At 43.9% G+C, this 24,030-nt stretch overlaps 1 protein-coding gene across 3 annotated transcripts in view; it reads left to right on the top strand.

Annotated features, from left to right (window-relative positions):
* mkln1 (muskelin 1, intracellular mediator containing kelch motifs) overlaps positions 1-24,030 on the top strand; it is a 64,060-nt gene that overhangs the window by 13,571 nt on the left and 26,459 nt on the right. For 2 of the 3 annotated variants that reach the window (XR_009770899.1, XM_061715195.1), the window contains exons 3-12: positions 1,150-1,292; positions 1,392-1,480; positions 1,577-1,686; positions 10,428-10,620; positions 15,795-15,911; positions 16,140-16,205; positions 18,123-18,235; positions 19,744-19,956; positions 22,356-22,577; positions 22,667-22,796. Coding sequence is in view for 2 of the 3 variants with exons in the window: in XM_061715195.1 (XP_061571179.1) it covers positions 1,150-1,292; positions 1,392-1,480; positions 1,577-1,686; positions 10,428-10,620; positions 15,795-15,911; positions 16,140-16,205; positions 18,123-18,235; positions 19,744-19,956; positions 22,356-22,577; positions 22,667-22,796 (1,396 nt within the window). In the remaining variant the exon portion in view is untranslated. The remainder of the gene's footprint in view (positions 1-1,149; positions 1,293-1,391; positions 1,481-1,576; positions 1,687-10,427; positions 10,621-15,794; positions 15,912-16,139; positions 16,206-18,122; positions 18,236-19,743; positions 19,957-22,355; positions 22,578-22,666; positions 22,797-24,030) is intronic. The other variant, XM_061715196.1, reaches the window with a different exon arrangement.

Here is a 24,030-nt window from a genome sequence, read left to right on the forward strand (position 1 = left end):
TTATCTTCCCAGTCTCTAACCTCATTATCTATGCAGGATTCTGAGTGGGCGGGGCTATGATAATGAGGCTCTGTGCTGATTGGCTGCCTGACGCGATACACCGCTACGAAAAAAATGGCGGAAGCTCCGGCCGGCGGAGTTAGTTGTTGTTGTTCCGGCCAGAGTTAGTTGTGGCCGTGGTTTCACGCATCGCTCCTGTCGTTACATCGTAGATCCACATCACACTGGACGGCTCATCCGGGCGGCTGTACAGACACTGCAGAATCTGGTTGCTTTCCTCCTCCTCTGAGTTGGCAGGATGAGGGGAGACCACTTTATATATGTTAAAGCAAGAAAAAACTTGTTTTTCATAATAGCTCCCCTTTAAGCCACTTCTTGGTACACTTAGCAAACCAAACGGGTATCTTGATTCCACAACCATAGATACAGGCCATAGGACTTTCACATGCTTTAAATGAAACATTGAAGGCTGAGAAGCTCAGTTTTGCTTTGTGTGTGAATGTTTGAGGAATGTACATATTTTATTTAATTGAAAAACCTGACACAACATGCAGCAACCCTTACCACCAAACTTTTGACCAGGAAAAACTCTGTTCAAGATGTAAAGGATATACTTGCGAAATGCCACTTAGTGAATGCAGCAGTCATTGTAGCGAGATGCAAAACTTTACACAACATCCAGTCTCCAATAAGAAGCACACTTTAACTGCACACTACGGGAAAGTATTAGGGCCATGCAAGAGAAAAAATATTTGAGAGGGCAAGATAATTTTTCTTTTATTGTGGACTTTGAGAAAAAAAGTCAATGTCAAGAAAAAATTTGAAATGTCGAGATTAATGTTGAAATACAATTTCGAGATAAAAGTTGAAATTTCCTGAATAAAGTCGAATTTTCGCGAAAACACGTTGAAATACATTTAGTCTTTTTACTCGAAATTGTACTTCAACATTAATCTCGACATTTCGACTTTTTTCTCGACATTGACATTTTTCTCGAAGTGCATAATGAACAAAAAAGATCTTCCTCCTCTATAATATTAGTTTTTATTTTTCTCCTGCCTGGCCCTAATACTCCTCCGTACAATCTGAATACAGCTTCAATCTGCTCTTTTTCAGTCATATTCACTTCATATATTTCTTCTTTTCCAGTTTTTAATCTTGAAATTGGAACGGCCAGCAATAGTTCAGAGCATCACCTTTGGCAAGTATGAGAAGACTCACGTGTGCAACCTGAAGAAGTTCAAGGTGTTTGGCGGGATGAGTGAGGAGAACATGACAGAGCTGTTGTCCAGGTGAGATGTCTAGCTCATACCAGACAGGTAACACTCGGACATTATCGTTGCATTCCTGAAACACATGGCATCTTCTTGATTTATCTCTTCATCTGCCAGTGGCCTTAAGAATGACTACAACAAGGAGACGTTCACGTTAAAGCACAAGATCGACGAGCAGATGTTTCCCTGCAGATTTGTCAAAATAGGTAAAAGCAGGTACAGTTTAAGTATTTTAGCTTTGATATTTGATTTGATTGATTTATCGATCCACTCTTTCTTCATCTTTCCTGACTATGTCTCAGTGCCTCTGATGTCTTGGGGTCCTAGTTTTAATTTTAGCATCTGGTACGTTGAGCTTCATGGAATTGAAGACCCTGATGTGGTGCAGCCCTGCCTTAACTGGTACAGCAAGGTAAGAAGCTCTGATCTCATTCATCTGTTACATAGACAACAAAACTAAATACCCCTCAGCAAAGCTACCAAAGTGTTCTAGTTGGTAAGTGCATGCACACAATGAAGGGGACGGAGCTTTCAGCTCACCTGGCCAGAGCCAGCACGGGCATCTTATTGGCCTACCGTACGATTTAGAGGGTGGATAACTGATCATTATTCTTCAGGTGCTCGAGGGTTCATGGGAATTTGCCCAACCAGCGAAAAGGTGCTTTGTGGATCTGGAGAAGGCATTTGACAGTGTCCCTCGTGCCATTCTGTGGGGGGTCAGTGAGTCCAGGTCCAGGTCTGTGGGGGGTCAGTGAGTCCAGGTCCAGGTCTGTGGGGGTCAGTGAGTCCAGGTCCAGGTCTGTGGGGGGTCAGTGAGTCCAGGTCCAGGTCTGTGGGGGGTCAGTGAGTCCAGGTCCAGGTCTGTGGGGGGTCAGTGAGTCCAGGTCCAGGTCTGTGGGGGTCAGTGAGTCCAGGTCCAGGTCTGTGGGGGTCAGTGAGTCCAGGTCCAGGTCTGTGGGGGTCAGTGAGTCCAGGTCCAGGTCTGTGGGGGGTCAGTGAGTCCAGGTCCAGGTCTGTGGGGGTCGGTGAGTATGGAGTCCGGGGCCCTCTATTAAGGGCTGTCCGGTCTCTGTATGATCGGAGCAGGAGTTTGGTTCGCATTGCCGGCAGTAGATCAGACTTGTTCCCGCTGCATGTTGGACTCCGGCAGGGCTGCCCTTTGTCACCGGTCCTGTTCATAATTTTTATGAACAGGATTTCTAGGCGTAGCCAGGGGCCGGAGGGGATCCGGTTTGAGAACCACAGGATTTCGTCTCTGCTTTTTGCGGATGATGTTGTCCTGTTGGCTTCATCGGACCGGGACCTTCAGCATGTGCTGGGGCGGTTTGAGGCCGAGTGCGATGCGGCAGGGATGAGAATCAGCACCTCCAAGACCGAGGCCATGGTTCTCCACCGGGAAAGGCACAGTGATCAGTCAGTATAGACATAAATCCATAAATAAATAAACCTCTGTCCATTATTTTTCAGTTTTTAAGGACAGGCAATTGTATTATATAAAAACAAATTATAAAATAAAACGTCTGGTAATTTTTCTCCATCAAGTGGGTAAATGGGTTCTGGATGGCAGGGGGTATCTGGGTGGAACTGGTGTATCATTTGTTGAAACCCGTCACCCTCAACCATGGAGAGCCTCATATCACAGATCAGCATCTATTGACTCAGTGAGGGCAGTCGCATGTTGCAGGAACACGCCTGCTTCTTCTTTTGAAAGGGGTCCATGATGGCTCTTCTCTGGACTGCATGCATTTAATTTAAAATACTTTTGTCAGGCACAGTCAGGCATAACGTTAAAGCTCTCTTTTAAAGCCAAAATACACTTAATATCTTACCAAGGCGAGTACGTTTCATTCAACTGTCCGACGTGCTTTCTCTTCAAATGCTCGTGCATTACTGACGTGCTCCCATGATAAGCAAGGTCGGCTTTGCAAACCTTGCAAGTATTTTTATTCGCCGTATCGAGGCTAAAATGCTCCCAAACTTTGCAAGTTTTTTTACATGCAGCTGCTGTACAGGACGCCGTCATTTTTGTTTAACCGCCACCGCTCGTCAGAGACACTATTGTGCATGTGCGACTCTCGGCAGAGACTGTATTGAAGTGGGACGCCTCACTCCGTTGGAAAAACACGTCTGGTGACATTTATCGACAATGGAATTCATTGTTGATCATTTTGATTATCGATTTTTGTCGATTTTTGTTTTTTGTCGTTGACGAATCGTTGCAGCCCTAGTCGTGGGTGTGAATAGAGGACTGTTTGGACCATGTCCCGCTCCACACTGGGGGCTCTGACAGCGGTGGGGGCCCACTCCTGGGGGGGCAGCGTGGCCCTGGCCGAGCTTGGTGGAGCTTGGTGTACCTCTGGCCCTTACTCCTGTACTGCCAGATGTGGTCACTCACATAGCCACATGGTGGCCTGACCTTCTTTTTAAAAGTTTAAAAAAAGTTGCATTTTGTTATTTACATCTAACAACTTACACGTTTTCATTGGAAACAGTCACCAACAGCCTTGTGGTTAATAGCATGTAGGGGTGTGCAAACAAGGGTACCTCACGATTCGATTCGATTTCGATTATTGGAGCTTCGATTCTTCGATTATTGTGATTTTTAATGCTTTTTTCCATACAAGATTGATTTTGTCTTCATCTGTGGCTACATTTGTAAATAAATAGCCAATCAATTAACTCAGTTCCTCTAACAACACTCATTAAGTAAATAACAAGGTTTTTTGAACATTTGACATGTAATTTTCAAAGACACAAAATAATGTATTTTATGACAATGTAAACATTTGCTCTTTGACTTACTTAACTTTGACCAGGCACAGCTGCACTTGCATGAGAGCGCCCTCTATTGGCGGAAAACACTGAAAACTGTCAAGCCCTGGATTTAATGAGTTCATTAATTCAAGTAAACCAGATATGAACTTAGTGTAAACATATCTGCCATATTTCAAGTGAACAATAAGAAATGTGCATTCTTGAAAATGAAATGATTCAGCAGATTATTCAGTCTGGAATCTGGATAGGATAACTTAAAAAAAAAAAAAATCTTTTTTTTTTTTTTTTAATAATCGATTCTTAATCGTCACGTGACGCATCGCGATGCATCGACACATCGATGAATTGCACCCACCTCTGATAGCATGTAGTTTAATAGTATTTTCTGATCATCTTGCTTTGGGTCCATATGAACTTGTGAGGTGTATATTCAGCTGATGGCAGATCAGACGCACATCATCATCATCAGCTGCTGCTGATGACATAGATGTCATCAACTCAGCACTTACCAGGCTGCAGACACATCTTTCCATTGCATTTATGGCAATGTCTGGAGATTTCACCACACTCCTCTCAGTTAAACTCCTAACTTCATCAGTTTATCACCTGCCCTACCAGACAAAATAAAACATGGGGTTTTATGCTGTGCTGGAAATGATTCTTTCACTGAGCAGATCATATCTGCTGGTCATTCTCACCTCCATCTCCAAACCCATCATTCAGAGGCAATCTGTGACCCCTCCAACTGTGAGGAGGTGTCACAGGAGGCTGAAAAACTTCTGCAGGGGGGTGTGAGTCTACAGACGGGTGTGTACTCTGGGATTGACGTGGCTTCTGTTTGGAAAGTATCACCTTGACAGTGAGGTGCATCCTCAACCAACCTCACACCATGTGACCTGAGAGAGTGCCGCTATGGAGAAGTGAGCAGAAACGGCTTAAAGTTAAGCTGAAAGAGAGTGAAGGTTGTATTGGAAAATGCTGGAGAGCAAACTACAGCAGGTCAATCTGCGTGATGTCGGAGTTGGAAAGATCACTGACTGAAGGAGAAGGGCAGACTTATGGAAGTCTGGACAGACCAATGAACAATTTATTTTTCTCTTTTCTTTCCCCCCGAGCGATTCAGCTCCTAGAGGAGGATGCCACCCTACTCTCCTGTCCCCAACCACACAGACCTCCCACCTTGTCAGGATTCAACTTCCCTGTTACACCTCAGTAGTGTCATCCTGCACCCCAGCAGTAGATCTTAATAGAGGGAATGCACATGATGTCACAGATGCAACTTCACAGCGGGTTTCGCCCACTGAGTTGTCGGAAAGACTGAGTTGTCGGAAAGACTGAGTTGTCGGAAAGACTGAGTTGTCGGAAAGACTGAGTGGCAGCGTAAACTTTCAGTTTGAGCAACTGGAAAACATCTAAAATGGGAAAGAGCTGTTGTGCGATCGACTGTACTCATAGATTTAGCAAGAAATTGGAGTTATTGTTTTACAGACTGCCGAAAAATAAGCTTAAGAGAGACAAATGGATCGCTGCAATTCACAGAAACAACTGGATTCCAGACACCGAAACGTGGATTTGCGTTTCCCATTTAGTATCAGGTAATGTTGGATTTTTGGGTAGCTAACGCTAAACGGTCAAATCATAAAGTTCAGTTCTACAACAAATCTTGCCTTGAAGTCGGACCAAGCGTCAAGACTTTTGTATGTCTTCAAGCTTTGCTTCGTGTATTTCCCCGGCGTAGAAATTAAGTACATATAAATACCAGGAAACTGGATTCGTGGCCAAATATTAATGTCCATGGACCACTGGTTCTTGGTAACTGTACCAAATATTAATGTCCATGGACCACTGGTTCTGGTAACTGTACCAAATATTAATGTCCATGGACCACTGGTTCTTGGGGTAACTGTACCAAATATTAATGTCCATGGACCACTGGTTCTTGGTAACTGTACCAAATATTAATGTCCATGGACCACTGGTTCTTGGGGTAACTGTACCAAATATTAATGTCCATGGACCACTGGTTCTTGGGGTAACTGTACCAAATATTAATGTCCATGGACCACTGGTTCTTGGGGTAACTGTACCAAATATTAATGTCCATGGACCACTGGTTCTTGGTAACTGTACCAAATATTAATGTCCATGGACCACTGGTTCTTGGTAACTGTACCAAATATTAATGTCCATGGACCACTGGTTCTTGGGGTAACTGTACCAAATATTAATGTCCATGGACCACTGGTTCTTGGTAACTGTACCAAATATTAATGTCCATGGACCACTGGTTCTTGGTAACTGTACCAAATATTAATGTCCATGGACCACTGGTTCTTGGGGTAACTGTACCAAATATTAATGTCCATGGACCACTGGTTCTTGGTAACTGTACCAAATATTAATGTCCATGGACCACTGGTTCTTGGTAACTGTACCAAATATTAATGTCCATGGACCACTGGTTCTTGGGGTAACTGTACCAAATATTAATGTCCATGGACCACTGGTTCTTGGTAACTGTACCAAATATTAATGTCCATGGACCACTGGTTCTTGGTAACTGTACCAAATATTAATGTCCATGGACCACTGGTTCTTGGGGTAACTGTACCAAATATTAATGTCCATGGACCACTGGTTCTTGGTAACTGTACCAAATATTAATGTCCATGGACCACTGGTTCTTGGTAACTGTACCAAATATTAATGTCCATGGACCACTGGTTCTTAGTAACTGTACCAAATATTAATGTCCATGGACCACTGGTTCTTGGTAACTACCAAATATTAATGTCCATGGACCACTGGTTCTTGGGGTAACTGTACCAAATATTAATGTCCATGGACCACTGGTTCTTGGGGTAACTATACGGGTCACTGTCAAGTCCAACTGCTTTTAATTTAAGTGACCTGTTGGCAGAATTTTGACCAATATGCCTAATGAAGTAACAAGCAAGTTCAATATACCGCAGAAAAATCCCACCGGTTTGCAACCACAGGTCAGAGATGCATGGACTGGCTGGAGTATCACTAACTTCATCATTAGCTAGTCATAAAACCTTGTCGTCCCGCATAGCAACCTGGAGGAGACGTCTCCTCTGAAGCACGTCCCTCCTGCAGCAGTGGAACCATTGCACATGCCTGCAGCGACAGCAGAACTGAGGCCAGCCTTGCAGTCAATGACCAACCGTGAACTGCAAATTCAAAGGAAGGGAACCATCTTGAGACTGCAGAATGCTATAATTCTTTGTGAAACCATAAACGCATCGCTAGAGAAGGAAGAGGGGATCTCAAGTGCTTCTTTATACTGCAATATCTGTGAGAACCCCTCTGCTTCCACTTCCTGCCTGTTCGTCTCTTAGCAGTCAGCTGAAGAAGAGGCTAAAGAGACTGAACCGCAGCAGGTCCAGGCCGTGTCAACCCGAGTCCCAAAGGCCCCTTTCTACAAACAGATATTCTGCAGCGTGTCTTCACCCTAACTGTGCATTCACACCAGAAGCTTCCCAGGCGTCATAGGCGTCCCGCTGCCATTCATTTTCTATGAAAGCTCACTGCGGGAGGCGTCGGGAGTGGCGCAATGGAGGTGTCCAGAGCTTTATGCAAATGAGTAGCAGCGACACCGAGGCAGCGTCCAATCACACCAATCACTGGGATTCACGAAGCAAGTTGTATGTTCATGTACACACAAACCTACACTCATTCACATGCATACATCAGCATAGCTGTGCAATAACACACTTATTTTATCAGGAATTAATATATTTCATCCAGCAAACTGACATTTTTGCTGATTTGACTGCTGTTTTTTACCTGAACTGCTCAAGTGAAACACGTAACTGATTGTTGAGGAGCTGTATGGTCTTTATTTTATTTGCTATATCGATCCAACGCAAAATAATAAAAAAAAAAAAAAAGTGCTTCTTAATCACAAAACACAGTTTAAACAATATGATCAAATCCGCTCCGACCCGGTGTGTCAGTGTTCACCAGACAGACTGCAGCTTCACCGGGACCAACGATGATGGTTGATGTTGATCAAGGACCAACCTGGTTCAGGAGCATCAAACTCTCTCTTATCTACGCGGAAATAACACCGAAATATAAAGAAAGTGTGATCCATGGTGAAAGAGGAAACTGAAGATGTGCAGCTTTATATAGATATATGCACTTTGTTCCTCCAGTTCTGCAGCGCAGCTTGAAGCCCCGCCCACTGCAGGCGCGATGCAGGAGTCCTGAGCGACCGCAGGCGATTTTTGGAGCTTTCGGTGTGAATCCACAGTTGGCCTACTTCACTGGAAAGTTCCAGTGCTGTGGAAGATGCCTTGTTCCAGTATTTATAAAAAAAAAACAATCTCCCCATATGCTCTTAATGACTGTAGTCCTGTTGCCCCTAACATCTCACATCACGAAAGTCCTGAAGAGACTGTTATTGGACCACCTAAGTCAGCAAACATGCAGCTCTCAAAGTCCACGGCAGTTTGTAAATGGTAATGTTATTGGAGTTGAAGATGCCGTCATCGACCCGCTTCAGCAAACCTATTATAATCTGGATAAAAGACGGTAACATGAGAATCATATGCTGATGTCCTTTAATTTCTCAGGTTCCCCACTGCACTGCTTTGTGAGAAACTTCCTGCCTGTCCAATAAACAGTATTCAAAACCCAAGACTTGAGACTGAAGGTGTGTGTCTGAGCAGGTGGTTAGCAGCACACAAATACTACAAGAGTAGTATTCTCAGCGTCTCCTAACTCTGTACACCTCAGACTACCAGGGCAAGTCTGAATCCTGTTATCTCCAGAAATACTTGGATGATTCAGTCGGTGTTGGACAGTAGTTGGTGCAAACGAGATCCTTTTTAGATGTTGGAAGACTACAAATAAGATGAACACCATTTGTGTTGTGGAGCAGACAAAGAGGCGGAGGGCGATAGGTGCGTTGTGATGGCCTAGTGTTCTGGGCAGCAGACTGGACAAGAACTGCAGCTCTGAGGAAACGGGAGTGTTCTCTGACTTCTCTAGCTCTGGTGATGACAGACGTTTTTTTCTCTGCAGTTATCTGTTGGGGCGGCAGCATCAGAGGGAGGGACTGAAAGAAATGACGCTTTTCCACTAGTACCTACTCAGCTCGGCTCTCCTCCACTCGAGTTGGTTCTTTTCCACCAGGGGTCTAATGTGCCGAGTAGATACTTTTCTGAATCTATTCTGCCGAGGTTCTAAGCTGCTGAGTCGGCTGTATCTGACATCATCACACTACAGGCCACTGATTGGTCGGGGGGTTGGAGTCAGTCTTAGTCAGGATGTGACGTCAGCGAAAGAGCAACTCTGACGGCTTCTTGTTCATTTTATTCAACCAGCAACGGCAGAAAAAGTCTGTTTCATGATCCAACTCTGAGGTGCAGATGTTCATAAACCTGGTGCTGAGGAGAGAATTAAAAAGGATCTAGACGGAGATAAGGAACGACCAGATCCACCAGGAGCTCTGTCTCTTCATAGCTGCTCACGGCTCCAGATGACTTTTCAGCAGCGCTGAGAGAAACAAAACAAAAATTAAAGTGTCGCCCCTTGAAGTTTCTCTCACTCTCATTTTTTAACTTGATATGGAACACAAGCCACAGATCCAGCAGCACATTTATCATCTCCTCCAGGTTCTACATCTTTAGTGTTGTTGTCTTCTTCATTTAGATCACACAATCAAAGCTTCACTCCAACCTCATACTTCTGATCTGGGTGTTGAAAAGAAACGAGGGCGAGTCGGGCTGAGTACTAGTGGAAAAGCGCCAAAAGTGAACAAGCTGGTCCAGAAGATTGTGTCACTACTGGGGACTGGTCTGGAGTCCCTGGAGCTGATGGAGTGTGAAGAAGCCCTGAGGCTCCTCCAATATACATGGAGGGGAAGTAGCTCCTTCACCTCCGTCCAAGCTTTACTGTGTTTTGGTCTCTTGGTTAGGCACACTCTCACTTTCTCTTCCATCTTTATGTTCCTGGCTCTCTGAATTGCCACATTTTATTCTGCACAGTAGTTTCCTGTCATCTGAAAATATTGACAAGACTATTTAGACTTTTTATTTACAATTTGAAAAGCAGACTGGTTTAAGATAAGATTCACCAGACTCTTCCAGATTGCGAAGCTTATGCTTGTTGTGGCCTGATTGAAAACCAGTCCAGAACATTTTCTTCTCAATATTGGGGTTGAACCAAACCGTTGGGAGCGTCCCGCTGCCGTCATTCAGTCTTCAAGCCCCACCCAAGATAAACACTCTCACTCTGAACTTTTAGAGAGTTGAAAGCAATGATTTTATGTCACTCATTCTCCAAATAGACAACTTTGCTGGTGGAGCAGTTTAACCTGCGTTCATTTCCTCTGTCATGTCATTTCAGTACAGAGAACAGGAAGCCATCCGCCTTTGCCTCAAGCACTTCCGGCAGCACAACTACACGGAGGCCTTCGAGTCGCTGCAGAAGAAGACCCGGATCGCGCTGGAGCACCCCATGCTCACCCACCTGCACGACCGGCTGGTGCTGCAGGGAGACTTCGACGCCTGCGAGGAGCTCATAGACAAAGCTGTGCGAGGTATTTCACTTTGTTTTCATTTAAACTAGTGCTGTCAGGCCATTAAAAAAATAATCTAATTAATTACAGGATTTATAATTAATTAATCTAATTAATTACAGGATTTATAAGTAATTAATCGCATTTTAATCTCATATCTGCTAAAGGTCCCCAAATAAAGAATTCAAATTCTAGGACATTGCAAAATTGCAGTGCATGACTAATCAATTGAATACACTTATGCCCCTTTTGCACTAGTACCACCTCAGCTCGGTTCTACCCGTTTTGCCCTTTTGCACTAGGGCTGAGACGGGTAGAGCCGCTCCAAGCCGATACTTTTTTCTGTAACCATTTCAGCGAGGTTCTATCAGGGCTGAGCAGGGACTATTTCCGACGTCACCACCCTCCGCGCCAGTGATTGGTCGGGGGGCGGGGACGTCACCACCCTCCGCGCCTCTGATTGGTCGGGGGGCGGGGCCGTCAGACGTTTGAATCAGGAAGCGGGAGTCAGAGCGAGAGCAACTCGCGGCGATTTTATTATAAAGCGCAAAACGTCTGTTTGGTGATCCAACTCTGAGGTGCAGATGTTCATAAACCTGGTGACTGACGAGAGAATTAAAAAAGGGATGTAGACGGGCTGTTTTACTCTCAGCCGCTCGCGGCTCCAGCTGATTTCTGATCAGCACCGACATGAATAAAGCGGTTGCGTAATCGAGTACGTCACAGCAGCTTCACCCCAACCTGCCCACTTCTCCCCTGGCTGTGGAAAAACAAACGGGTAGAGGCGGGTAAAGGCGTGACGAGCCGAGTCGGGCCGAGTAAGTCCTAGTGCAAAAGTGCCATAAGAAGAGAAGATTTGAAATCCACATTTTTATTGGTGAAGTGTTTCATAAATTAAATTCAAAAGAAAAAACTCAAGCACATCAGCAAACCAATTAGACCAGGGGTTCCCAACCTTTTTTGTGCCGAGGACCAGCAGAAGTATAAACAAAAAGCTCAGGGACCGGTTGACAATTTATGTCAATTTTAATAAACATTTTAGAAAAAAACAATGCATTTTAAAATGCAGGCTATCATTGTTTTACTAACTTTACAATGGTTTCAGGTGCATATATTTATCCACCAACAGGTGGCGACTCATTTTACGAAAATAACAGCCTATTTCAATTGCCAGACCGCTGCGACACTTTGCCAGCTGCTTTTTCCCCCAAAAGTTCGAGGCAGATGTCTTTTGCAGCGGGCAGTATTAGCTCCTCTCCAATTGTAAATGGCTTTTTAGCTTTTGCAATCCAGTGAGCAACGAGATATGAAGCCCTCGTTGCAGCGACGTTAGCTGATGTTGTGGCCTTTAAAACTTGCTTCTGCAAATCTAACTCACGTTTTTTCCTTTCGAAAAAATCCACTGGTTTGTCTTTGAGAGAAGGATGTTTTGTATTTAAGTGTCTTGGATGGCTTCATTGCTTCGTTGCCGAGCGTTTCTCCACATAAAATACAAAGTGTGTTTGGCGCCTCCAAATCGCCCGTTGCAACAAATCCATATTTTATATACATAATGTCGTACTTGCGATTAAAGCTTTTGCTTTTCTTTTTGGTAGGATTTTCCACTTGTTCATCACCATTTCTTTTACTCGAACAACCAGTAAAGAAACGGCTCATGGAGGTTTGCTGAGGTCCGCTCATCTCTGCAGCAGACTGTACCTAACCTGCATACAGCACCTGTGCATGGCGCTGTTCAGTCCGGACGGGTACCAGAACTTATTGTCCGCCAAGCCATGACAGGGCTGCCACTCAAAGAAACACATTTAGATTTAAACAAGTTTTGGATGAAATTATATGACAAAAAAATGCTTCAGGTGAAGAATATGGTGTAAAGTTAACTTATTTCAATAATTCAACTAGAATATGGTGTAAAAGTTAACTTATTTCAATAATTCAACTAGAATATGGTGTAAAAGTTAATTTATTTCAATAATTCAACTTAAAAGGTGAAACTAATATATTACCTAGTCTTATTACATGCAAAGCATGATATTTTGAACCTATGTTATAATTTTGATGATGGAATTGTTTATTGATTTCATAAAATATTCTCTAATAATTTTTTTATTTGGGGCTTTCATAAACTGTGAGCCATAATCAGAGCAGCGTCTTGCTGCTGCAGGTAACTGCTGCACGTAGTGACGGACAATGGCTGATTTATGGTTCCGCGTTGCACCGACGCAGAGTTTACGGGGTAGGATACGCGGAGACGCGAACGTACGGTGCGCGTCGCACGCGTACCCATCGCCGTAGCCATGCCGTCGATTTAACGCGGAACCATAAATCAGGCTTAACGATTTTTTCTTTTCTTTTTCTTTTCGTCTTTTCAACTGAGCACGCAAACACAAACTGAGGGTGCAATGCTTGCTTATGCACCCTCGTAGAACCGGGCCTGGCATAATATATGTCCGTATTGGTTCAATACGGAACTTTTAATTCCAATTCCCAACCCCTACCTGGAAGTGAAGCCCGATTCCTCCCCGCAGCGCTGTCTGGCACATAGAAAGATCTGGGCACAGACGCAGCAGGTCCGCCACAAAGATTTTGCTGGCCTTAATGTTTCCTGTGTTTTATTTGTGTTATTATTGATCAATTTAGTGTTGATGTGTGTGTGTGACAGACGTGTGTATGGGGCGTTAATGAAAATACGGGACAAATCGCAACATTTTCTTCTCAAATAAAGGACAATTCCGTATTTTACGGTACGGGTGGCAACCCTACTTGCAAGTGTTCTTTTATTCGCCGTATCCAGGCTAAAATGCTCCCGAACATTTGAAGTTTTGTTACCCGCAGCTGCGCTGGGAGGGCGCAAAAAAAAAAAAAAAAAAAAAAGGCTCCGCTGAGACGTCCTGCAGCGCGGCTCTGGGCAGAGATTGTATGAGGTGAAGTGAAGTGAGATGCCTCACTCCATTGGGAAAAAAAACGTCTGGTGACAATTTTGATTATCGCTTTTTTGTCGACAACGTCGACGAATCGTTGCAGCCCTAATTATGATCGGAACACAAGCCATTCCACGGCCCGGTAGTAACGGCTCTACGGACCGGTACCGGTCCGGGGACCGGGGGTTGGGAATCACGGAATTAGACCATGTGTTTTATTCAAAAATGCAATGCAAATACAGTTAAATAAAATTCATAAAATACGGCAAGTCTCAAATAGGCACTTAAAGGGAAAGTTTGTTTTTTTACAACGTGGACCTTATTTCTGGCATTTTTTATGGTCGTATACTCACCCAGGCAAGTTTGGTGTCATCTGGAGTCCTTCGGAAGATATTAGGAGTTTTTTGCGAGCCGCTTCTCCATATAACGGTAGTGAACGGGGCACCGCGGGACACAGACGATGCAGCGTCTAAATAACACATGATTGCCGCGAAACTCGTTCATTTATTTTATGAATCACTAGATCTGCTTCCAGGACCTGGTGTCTACATCCGGGGCTGTGTGTGTAACAAATAAATCAGTTTGTAAACAAGACCTCTGAACTCATGACGTCATCTCTGTGCGCGCACTCTGTCCTCCGTTCAGTGAGCTCTTCAGCCGTATACTCCGGCTCAAAACGGTAAGGACGTCCATCATATTCAAAGTCGTCGTCCACAACCTCAGAATTTGAAAAATATTCAGACATGTTTCAAATAACTAACAAAGCTGTGTCTGGGATGCGCGCACAGAGATGACGTCATGCAGGACTCCAAATGACACCAAACTTGCCTGGGTGAGTATACGACCATAAAAAATGCCAGAAATAAGGTCCAGGTTGTAAAAAACCGAACTTTCCCTTTTAAGCAGGCTCTCAATTAAAAATGAAAACTAAGGCCCCGTTTCCACGGAGCAAAAACGCTAGTGTTTTCATGCGTTTTGGCCGTTCGTTTAGACGAAAACGAAGCTCAAAGTCACTAAAAACTATCATTTATGAAAACTCCGGCCAAAGTGGAGATTTTTAAAACCTCCGTCTTCATGTTTGCTTGTAAACAGAGAGAAACAGACATTTAGTCCTCAGAACGTCACATTTTACCTGTTTTATATTCTAACGTCACTCTTAAAAGTAACTCCACTTCTCTATCACTCCAGGCGAAAGACTCTCGTTCATCTTGGAAGGAACTGGAAGTTACTCGTGTCATTTGTTGTTTTTTTCCAGGATTCTGATTGGCTAGCATGACTATCTTCTCGTTACACTGCCCCCTGTAGGTTTGGCTGCTCATAGCAACTTAACAGATATTTATGCAGGTTCCTGGAAATTATGGTATTTTTCAAAAAGTGGTAGGAGAAATATCAGTTTTTGTAAATGTGGAAAAGTGGCCTAAAGCTGACTCAATACAGCAATTCAAGTACTAGTACCTGTAACGTTTACAGTGGAACTGGAAATGATAATTCAGGCTGGAGCAGCTCCGGTGATGGGAAAATAATTTTTTACAAAATGTACAAATCACCACGTTCTTGTTGATAGTCCCGTCTTCTTTCTTTTTATACATCAACTTGCCGTTCAAAGGCCCTAGCAAAGATTTGCTGAGTCTCCCCTGAGTTGTCCAGGTCTGTCACTGCTTTGTTAGTTTGACCAGCAGCAGGAGGGAAGTGACCTGTTACTGCCAAGTGAACTACGGCTCCCTCAATGGGACACATTTAAAATACTCACGCATTTTGCCACTCATAATTAATTGCATTAATTTTCATAAGGCATTAATTAGCAGTGTAATTAATTAATCTAATTAACGCGCTAAACTGACAGCCCTAATTTAAAGGAGCATGAGGCTCCTTTTAAGAAATGAGACTCATTAGCGCCACCCTTCACCACGACGGCCGTTGGGGGTACTGCAGCCAACAGTGAAGCCGGCACGGGGGAGCGGGGAGAACGCGCATGCAGCGTCATGTGACGTCACATCTGCAGGACAGCGAGGGAAATTCGGGCCCGGAATTGCAGCACATTTTGCAGCACACAGCCTGTTCAAGGCAACGGAGAGATACACTAGAGGATCGTTCTTTTTGGTTTGGAACGCTTCATCTGACATTATTACTAGAAAACTTAAAACGTATACGAATTTTTTTCATAAATCCTGCCTCAATCCTGCCTCAAGCTCCTTTTTAAACGTTTTTATTGCAGATGAAAATGGTGTTATTTGTGTTGACTTTTTTAGTAGTTGAATTTCTTTTCTTGTTTCCCAGACGGTTTGTTTAACCAGTACATCAGCCAGCAGGAGTACAAGCCCCGCTGGAGTCAGATCATCCCAAAATGCCACAAAGGTACAAGCAGCCAAGAAATCAGCCGAGACGACGTGAACAGTGAGACAATCTATTCAGACCAGAGATATTCTCACTCTCAAATAAACATTTCAGTACACACTGAAACCTTTGTCTAAACCAGCCCTTTCTTCTCTCCTCTTTTGTTTGCTCGCTTCCTCTGCTCCTCCTAACATTCCACCCATCTTCTCCGGTCCTCTCCTTCACTTTCCTCTGTGTCATTATCCATCCATTCCACTGTCGTGCATCACCCTGCTCTCCTCCTTCCAGGTGACAGCGATGACAACAGGCCGGGGATGAGGGGAGGACATCAGATGGTCATTGACGTCCAGACCGGTGAGCCTGACGCAGCTGTGACTCACATTTCCTGACAAACTCCAAATGCAACACTGTTTCCATTTCACCAGATATACAAATACACTCCCCCTCCCTCTGCAGCTTCTCTCCCTCAAAACCATTCTGACGCTGTTTTTTTGTTTCATAAATTACATTTATAAATTACAGTATACTCCGTATACTCGGCTTTATGATGTGTCTTGAGATGTTTTATCAAGTTGCTGGTATTAAACAACGTATTCTCCTTCCCTCCTCTTGACACCTTAGCAGCAGTAGCTTCAGTCTGTCTTGCTTCTGTCGTCGTCCCTTATTTTGAAACATGTCCACACTGCTGACGTCCCGCTGCATTAATTGTAGCTATCTTGCCTGAAACGGCGCTGCCAGTCTCACTCGTGTATCACTCTCTTCTAGGGCTGCAACAACGAATCGATAAAAATGGATTATTAAAAGCGTTGGCAACGAATTCTATTATCGATTCGTTGTGTCGCGCGAATATTATGTCACTCACTAAAAGCCTGATTTATGGTTCCGTGTTAAATCTACGGCGTAGGGTACGCGGCGACACACACCGTATGCACAGCTCTGCGTTGGTGTAACGCGGTACCATAAATCAGCCTTAAGTCGCGCCCGGACTACATTTAATGCTGCACAACGCGCTTACGCAGCGCACGTAAAGAAGAAGAAAGAGGGCACGGATTTGTTTGGTTTTAGTAACATCATGCTCAGGCATAGATACATATAAAGTGCTCAGGCAGTCTGCAATGGCCCAGACGGGAGACACATGTAGCTCAGTGCTTAACTTTTATTTTCAACCCACGCTATATTCTTCTGGTCCGTTCTCCTATATGTTCCCCCTCTAACCCAGTAGTTACATAGGTTCCTCTAAACATCTGTTCCCGCTACAGTTTTAACCAAAAGAAAATGTGCTCCAAAACAGCAGGGCTCATAATTTTATTTTGAACACTGCCAAAACTCAAAATCTTCATTTTCAATTGAATCACGTGGAAAAACACCTAACCTTTTAAGTGATGTGTGTTATCAGGTGTAATGGCATTTTTAGGTTAGAAATAAGAAAATGTCTTGGTAAGATCCTTAGTTTTTTGAATGAAGGCAGTGAGAGAACAAATTGTAATGTTCAAACAAATCCTGTTTCTGATTTGTATTTTTCTTTATTTTTTATAATTTATTTATTGATCTGACAGCTCAGGTCCCTTTTAAACAAAGTATACCTCTTTTGTGCACTTTATTTTTATATATTTGGCAGATGTAAAGCATACATGTGTATGTTTTCTGTGTTAGTCCATTTAGTTTGTTTTTTTTATCAATATTTTAAGAGCTCAGGGATGTTCAAGGAGCAACCTGTTTGTGAACTTTCTGAAGATTATCTGCACTGTGAATTTGCACTGTCAGTTCTGTTTTCGAATGGTTGGAATTGAATGCTTTTTTTAAAAAATCTGATTCATCGATTAATCGAAAAAATAATCGACAGATTAATCGATTATTAAAATAATTGTTAGTTGCAGCCCTACTCTCTTCTCATCACCACTGACTGCAACTCAACATCTCCCCCTAGAGTCACTAACCAGTAACTACAACAACAATGAAGTGGTATCGGTGCAGGGTATCGGAGGATTGTTGCGGGTACGAGTATATGAGAGCGGTACCGGTATCGGGGCATCCCTACTACCAAGTCTTTGAAACAATCACAACCTTCAGCTTTTCCCTTCTGTATGAGCTCGAGTGGCCCGTGTTTGACCCCAACAAAAAGGCTCTCCAAGCTTGTTAGAGGAAGCGTTTCACAATATGCTGCTTTCTGGTCGTTGCTCGCCCAAAGTCAATCCCAAGGAAAGTACTTTAGATTCCATGTCTGCACTGGAGAGCACTGGATGACGTGCTGATCTGATGTGTGCTCTGCAGAAACGGTGTACTTGTTCGGCGGCTGGGACGGCACTCAGGACCTGGCCGACTTCTGGGCCTACAGCGTCCAGGAGAACCAGTGGGCCTGCATCTCCAGGGACACGGAGAAGGAGGTGAGGAGGGGGAGAATGTGGGAGGAGGGTTCAGGGAGAAGCATGCTTTTCTCTCACCATTGGTTTATACTTTCTATGGGTTGCTGGAATAGTTTTTGGGTTTAATACTAGTGAATTCTGGACCTTGTAGATGGAGATGCACCGATCCGGATTTTGAGGGCTGATCACTGATCACCAAAATCAGTACCTGCCCATCCCAATATTGCCGATCACAGCGTGAAATCTATAAATCCTTCAATATTGTTGTCTCATGTACACAACACTGACATTGTATTATTAGGTATAAAAATTAGGAGATGAGAAAGTATCATGAATTGACCACTGTTGTATTGCATGCTGAGGCAATGTGCAATATTTCACCCTCTAGAGACTCTTATGGAGCTTTTCCACTAGTACCTACTCAGCGCCTCTACTCGCCCCCGTTTTACGCTTTTCCACTACGGGCCGAGACGGGTGGAGCCGTGCAGAGTAGATACTTTTCTGTAACTATTCTGCTGAGGTTCTGAGCTGCTGAGTCGGATGTATCTGACATCATCACACTACAGGCCACCGATTGGTCGGGGGGTTGGAGTCAGATGTCTGAGTCAGGAAGCGGGAATCAGCACAAGAGCGACTCACGGCTTCCTCATTTTATTCAACCAGCAATGGCAGCAAAAGTCTGTTTCATGATCCAACTCTGAGGGTCAGATGTTCATAAACCTGGTGCTGAGGAGAGAATTAAAAAGGGATCTAGACGGAGATAAGGAACCACCAGATCCACCAGGAGCTCTGTCTCTTCATAGCTGCTCACGGCTCCAGCTGACTTTTCAGCAGTGCTGAGACAAACTAAATTTAAAAAAGGCGTTGCTGCTTGAAGCTTCTCTCACACTCATTTTTTAACTTGATATGGAACACAAGCCACAGACCCAGCAGCACATCTATCATCTCCTCCAGGTTCTACATCTTTAGTGTTGTTGTCTTCTTCATTTAGACACAATCAAATACGTCACAGCAGCTTCACTCCTACTGCTGATCTGGGTGTTGAAAACAAACGAGGGCTAGTGGAGGCGAGTTGAGTCGCGCTGAGTAGGTACTAATGGAAAAGCGCCATTAGAGACGATTTAGACTCATGTAGCTTATTAGCTTAAGTTTTTACATTTGTTGCTTTGTTGTGTTGAAATTCTTTTATAACGTTCCTCCTCGGGGTTTCTCCTTTGGACCTTGCAAACTGCAAATGTGTTGTTCTATTTGGACATTGTTAAACTCCCACACGCCGAGGCCACGCCCCTTCTAGAGGCCACGGCCCCTTGATCTGAGATGTGGGAACGCAGCGCTGGCGGCCGGTTGTTGTTGTAAACGTCATCGGATCAGCTTTGAACTGTTATTTTGAAAACACTGATCCAAACCGATATGGGCATTATCAGCCGATACCAATCGGATGCCGATCGATCGGTGCATCTCTACTTGTAGACCAGATTGAGACTTGAGGACACTAACTCTGTAAAGCGTGTCTCCTGTGCACCGATCAGAACGGTCCAAGCGCTCGCTCATGCCACAAGATGTGCATCGACTCCCAGCGGCGGCAGATCTACACGCTGGGCCGCTACCTGGACTCCAGCGTCAGGAACAGCAAGTCCCTGAAGAGCGACTTCTACCGCTACGACATCGACGCCAACACCTGGACGCTGCTCAGCGAGGACACGTCAGCAGACGGAGGACCCAAGCTGGTGTTCGACCACCAGGTAGGAGCAGCGTCTGCTCTCACACTGGGAATGATGGTCGGGTTTAACAGCCACTCCTCTGGTTCTACACTGGTTTTCCTCTCTCTCCAGTAAACCCTTGTACCTGGCAATACACCAACAACAACTTGGCTGTCTGTTCAACATTTTACTTAGTTTTGAAATTCATTTGCAACTCTAAAAAAAACACTCAATTATTCTAATTTTATGTAAAGATGTCATTTAAATCCACATGGACTGTCTTTCAGTGCAGTTTTGGATGCGAGGGTGAGCGTTCTGTAACATTTCCATCGAAGTGGTTCCACTGATATGACTCTTGTGGCCTTTTACATTCTGGTCCAAGCACGAGAGAAAAATCCCACCAACGTGTCTTTAGCTGCATGAAAGTGGCAGTCTGGTTCCGAAGGGCCACCCGATGTCGACTGCATGAAACGCAGCGTAAAAAGTCTCATTCATTGTACGTCCATCCGTAAATCAGAACGATGGTTGCCGAGGCGTTCGTGTGTGGCCTAATTGGCGTGTAGAAATGTTACTCATACTTATTCTGTTTTGTTAGTTTCGTGTTGTCAAATGTCGGTTTTTACTCCTCGTTAGCCTAAACATTGCATAACACGACAGTCGCCCAGTCTGGTTGAAGCGTCATGTTTCCATGACAACCAGCCTGAAGCTGAGAGCTGGAGGACACGACAACCACACGTAGGGATGGGAATTGATAAGATTTTTCCGATTCCATTTTCGATTCTGCTTAACGATTCAATTCTTTATCGATTTTCATTTGGAAAAAAGGAGAACAATTTTAGTATCAACTTTGTTTTATATCTTTGAACAAAAAAATACAAGTGAGGTCTTAAAACGCCCCCAGCCTCGGGCTCCTCCATGGTGCCAGGGGGTCCCCACAAAATTATTTGTAATATAAAATATGTATTTAATATAAAATAAATATTCTTCTGTAGAAATTAACTAAATACAACAAATTATTTTGTGGCAATTACACAAGAATGTCCAGTAATATGTTCAACACCACAAACTTAGTCACTGCTGGTAACATTCATCTATTCTGGCTTGATTCTCTTCCCTGCCTTGATGAAAGGAGAAGCTAGCGGTAGAAGCTAGCGGTAGAAGCTAGCAGTAGAAGCTCTTTAAGTTCTCCATAGATGAGCTGATGCTGCAGCTGTCAGGAGCTCTGCTGTCCGCCGGAGTGCCCGGCACGTCCACGTGGCCGAGCGCGCAGCTCTTCTAAAGCATGATTTATGGTTCTGCGTTAAATCGACGCAGAGCCCTTGGCGTAGGGTACGCGGGGACGTGCGCCGTACGGTGCGTGTCGCCGCGTACCCTACGCCGTCGGCTCTGCGTTGGTGTAACGCGGAACCATAAATCAGCATTACCACACGCCGGCTGACTCCGCGCTCCCAGCGGATCAGCCGGCTGAGTCCTAACAGTTTCCCCCCTTTGTTGAAATATCCACATTGCAAGAATTGTCGCCCTGTTGTCATCCTTTTTGGTAAAATGTAACCAAACTTTCGAGTGTTTATGCCGCTTTGTCCCCGTGTTTTCCTGCTGGGCGTCACCAAGCACGTTGCGTAACGTGCTTGGTGACGTCATTCGCGCCCACTGGAATCGATAAGGGAATCGTTTGCGAAAAAGGCAAACGATTCCAAGGAATTGAAACACTGGGAACCGGTTCTGAACAAGAACCAGTTCTGGATTCCCATCCCTACTCACGGCAACCACACTTGACCCCGCAGAATGGTATAAAAAACCATCACCACGCAACTTGTAGATAAAGCGTGACTGCAATTAAAATTCATTGGTCGGCGACCGTTATTTATTTATTTATTTATTTATGTATTTATTTATTTATTTATTTATCGATTGATTGATTGTCATGTTTGTTTATGATCTCCTTCACAACCCACAATGCACTGCACCTGACACAGAAGCCTTTTCAGCTACATTATCTTTTTGTCCCCATACACAAGTAAAAGTGTGAATTAAAAAGAAAAAGTATTAAAAATGATTCTCCTTTCAGAAAAAAATAAATAACTGAAGATATTACAGATGAGCTGAAAAGCATGATGTTAAAGATGACACAATTGTTTAATTATGAGAGCATAATTATAATTTTCAGCCATCAACGTGTCAACTGAGGACATGTAAACAAAAAAATGGATACAGAAACTTTGATCAGATTTTCTCCGGCGTTCATTTGTTCATTTATTTGTATTTTATGAGGGACTTTTCCTTATCCTGAAAATGTATAAATTCTACTTATTTTTGACCATATTTAAATATTTCCATAGGAAATGTCCAACTTTAGTTTTCCTTCCTCTCCGGGGCCTGACCTCTCTCACTTCCTGTTCCTCTCTGTTTTCCTCTGGCCCTCTCCACCGCTCCTCCTGCAGATGTGCATGGACTCAGAGAAGCATATGATCTACACGTTCGGCGGCCGCATCCTAACGTGCAACGGCAGCGTGGAGGACAGCCGGACGTCGGAGCCCCAGTTCAGCGGGCTGTACGCCTTCCACTGCCAGGCAGGGACGTGGAGCCTGCTGCGGGAGGACTCGTGCAACGCCGGCCCGGAGGACGTCCAGTCCCGCATCGGACACTGCATGCTCTTCCACACGGTGAGCGCCGAGGCCGACCCTGTCTCTGCACGTTCACTCGTACCGGTGTCCGTGTAATGACGGCAAGGACGTGTTGACTCGTCCTGCAGAGAAACCGCTGTCTCTACGTGTTTGGGGGCCAGAGGTCAAAGACGTACCTCAATGATTTCTTCAGCTACGATGTCGACGGAGACCATGTGGAAATCATATCTGACGGCACCAAGAAAGACTCAGGGATGGGTAAGTATTCACTTTAGTTATGTTTTTGATACGGAATACTAGGGGTGTGACGATATATATCGTGCCATGAAATTTCGCGATACAAAAACGTCACGATACGTGTCATGGAGGTGACAAACTGTATCACGATATTGGGTTATTAATATTAATCTATTGTGTTGACTAGTAACGCACATCCGACCGCGCCTCGACACGCGGACCAGAATCTTCCTCCGCTCAGAAGAAACTAGTACCGTTTTGGTCCTGATCACGGGACTCTTGCAGGGTTTTGAGCTCTGAACTTTTACTGATGTAAGGCTGGTGTAGAGTTAAGCCTTACCTTATTAAATTAAACCTTTTTGGGGTCGTGAGTAGGATAAACACGGGGACAACTTCTGCTGAGTTCCAGTGTACTTTAATGTCCCTCAACAGTGTAGGATTTTAGAACATCAACACAGCACCTAGTGCCGTACTGTGGCGTATCACTCCGCCCAATCTAAAACAGACTAATCACTACAGATAAACTGACTAGTGTCATTATAGTCCCTGATTTACATCACAATATAAAGAATATATTCATAAAATAATCAACCCTGAATTACCAAAATAACCTCCTTAACAAAAATAAATCTCCTCTTACACTTATAAGGTGAGCATGAATCAATCTGTTTTATCATGTAAAATTGTATGTATTTATTTACTTTTATTTATTTAATTTTAGTTGTTAAATATCTAGAAAAGAAAAAAGTCAAATCATACATGAGAGAAACTATTCAGTTTGTGGCTAAATATTTGTACTTGTATGAAACTGAAGATGCATAATGCAAACATTACATTTACTTTTAGTTCAGTTTGTGGAAAATGGTTGACCTGGCTTTCTCTTTAAAACTTAAACAGTTATAAAGCATTACAAACTGTAACAATAGGGCAAACGCACAGCATTGTTTTGTATTTTGTGTCTTTCAAATAAAAGACCATTTTTTTCCAGTCATATGTTCCTCATTCAAAGTTGTTAAAAAAATACTGCTATAATATCGTATCGTTATCGTGACCTCAATATGGTGTATCGTACCGTATCGTGAGAATAGTGTATCGTTACACCCCTACGGAATAGTAGTAATAATAATAATAGGGATGCCCCGATACCATTTTTTCCACACAGAGTACGAGTAGTTTTCTGCTTTTCACTCTAAGTGATCCTCGCACGTCTCCTTCCGTCTCCAGTGTGCTGGGAAAACCTGCAGATCATTGAATC

This window comes from Cololabis saira, chromosome 23 (genome assembly GCF_033807715.1).
Source record: "Cololabis saira isolate AMF1-May2022 chromosome 23, fColSai1.1, whole genome shotgun sequence".
Classification (NCBI taxonomy): domain Eukaryota; kingdom Metazoa; phylum Chordata; class Actinopteri; order Beloniformes; family Belonidae; genus Cololabis; species Cololabis saira.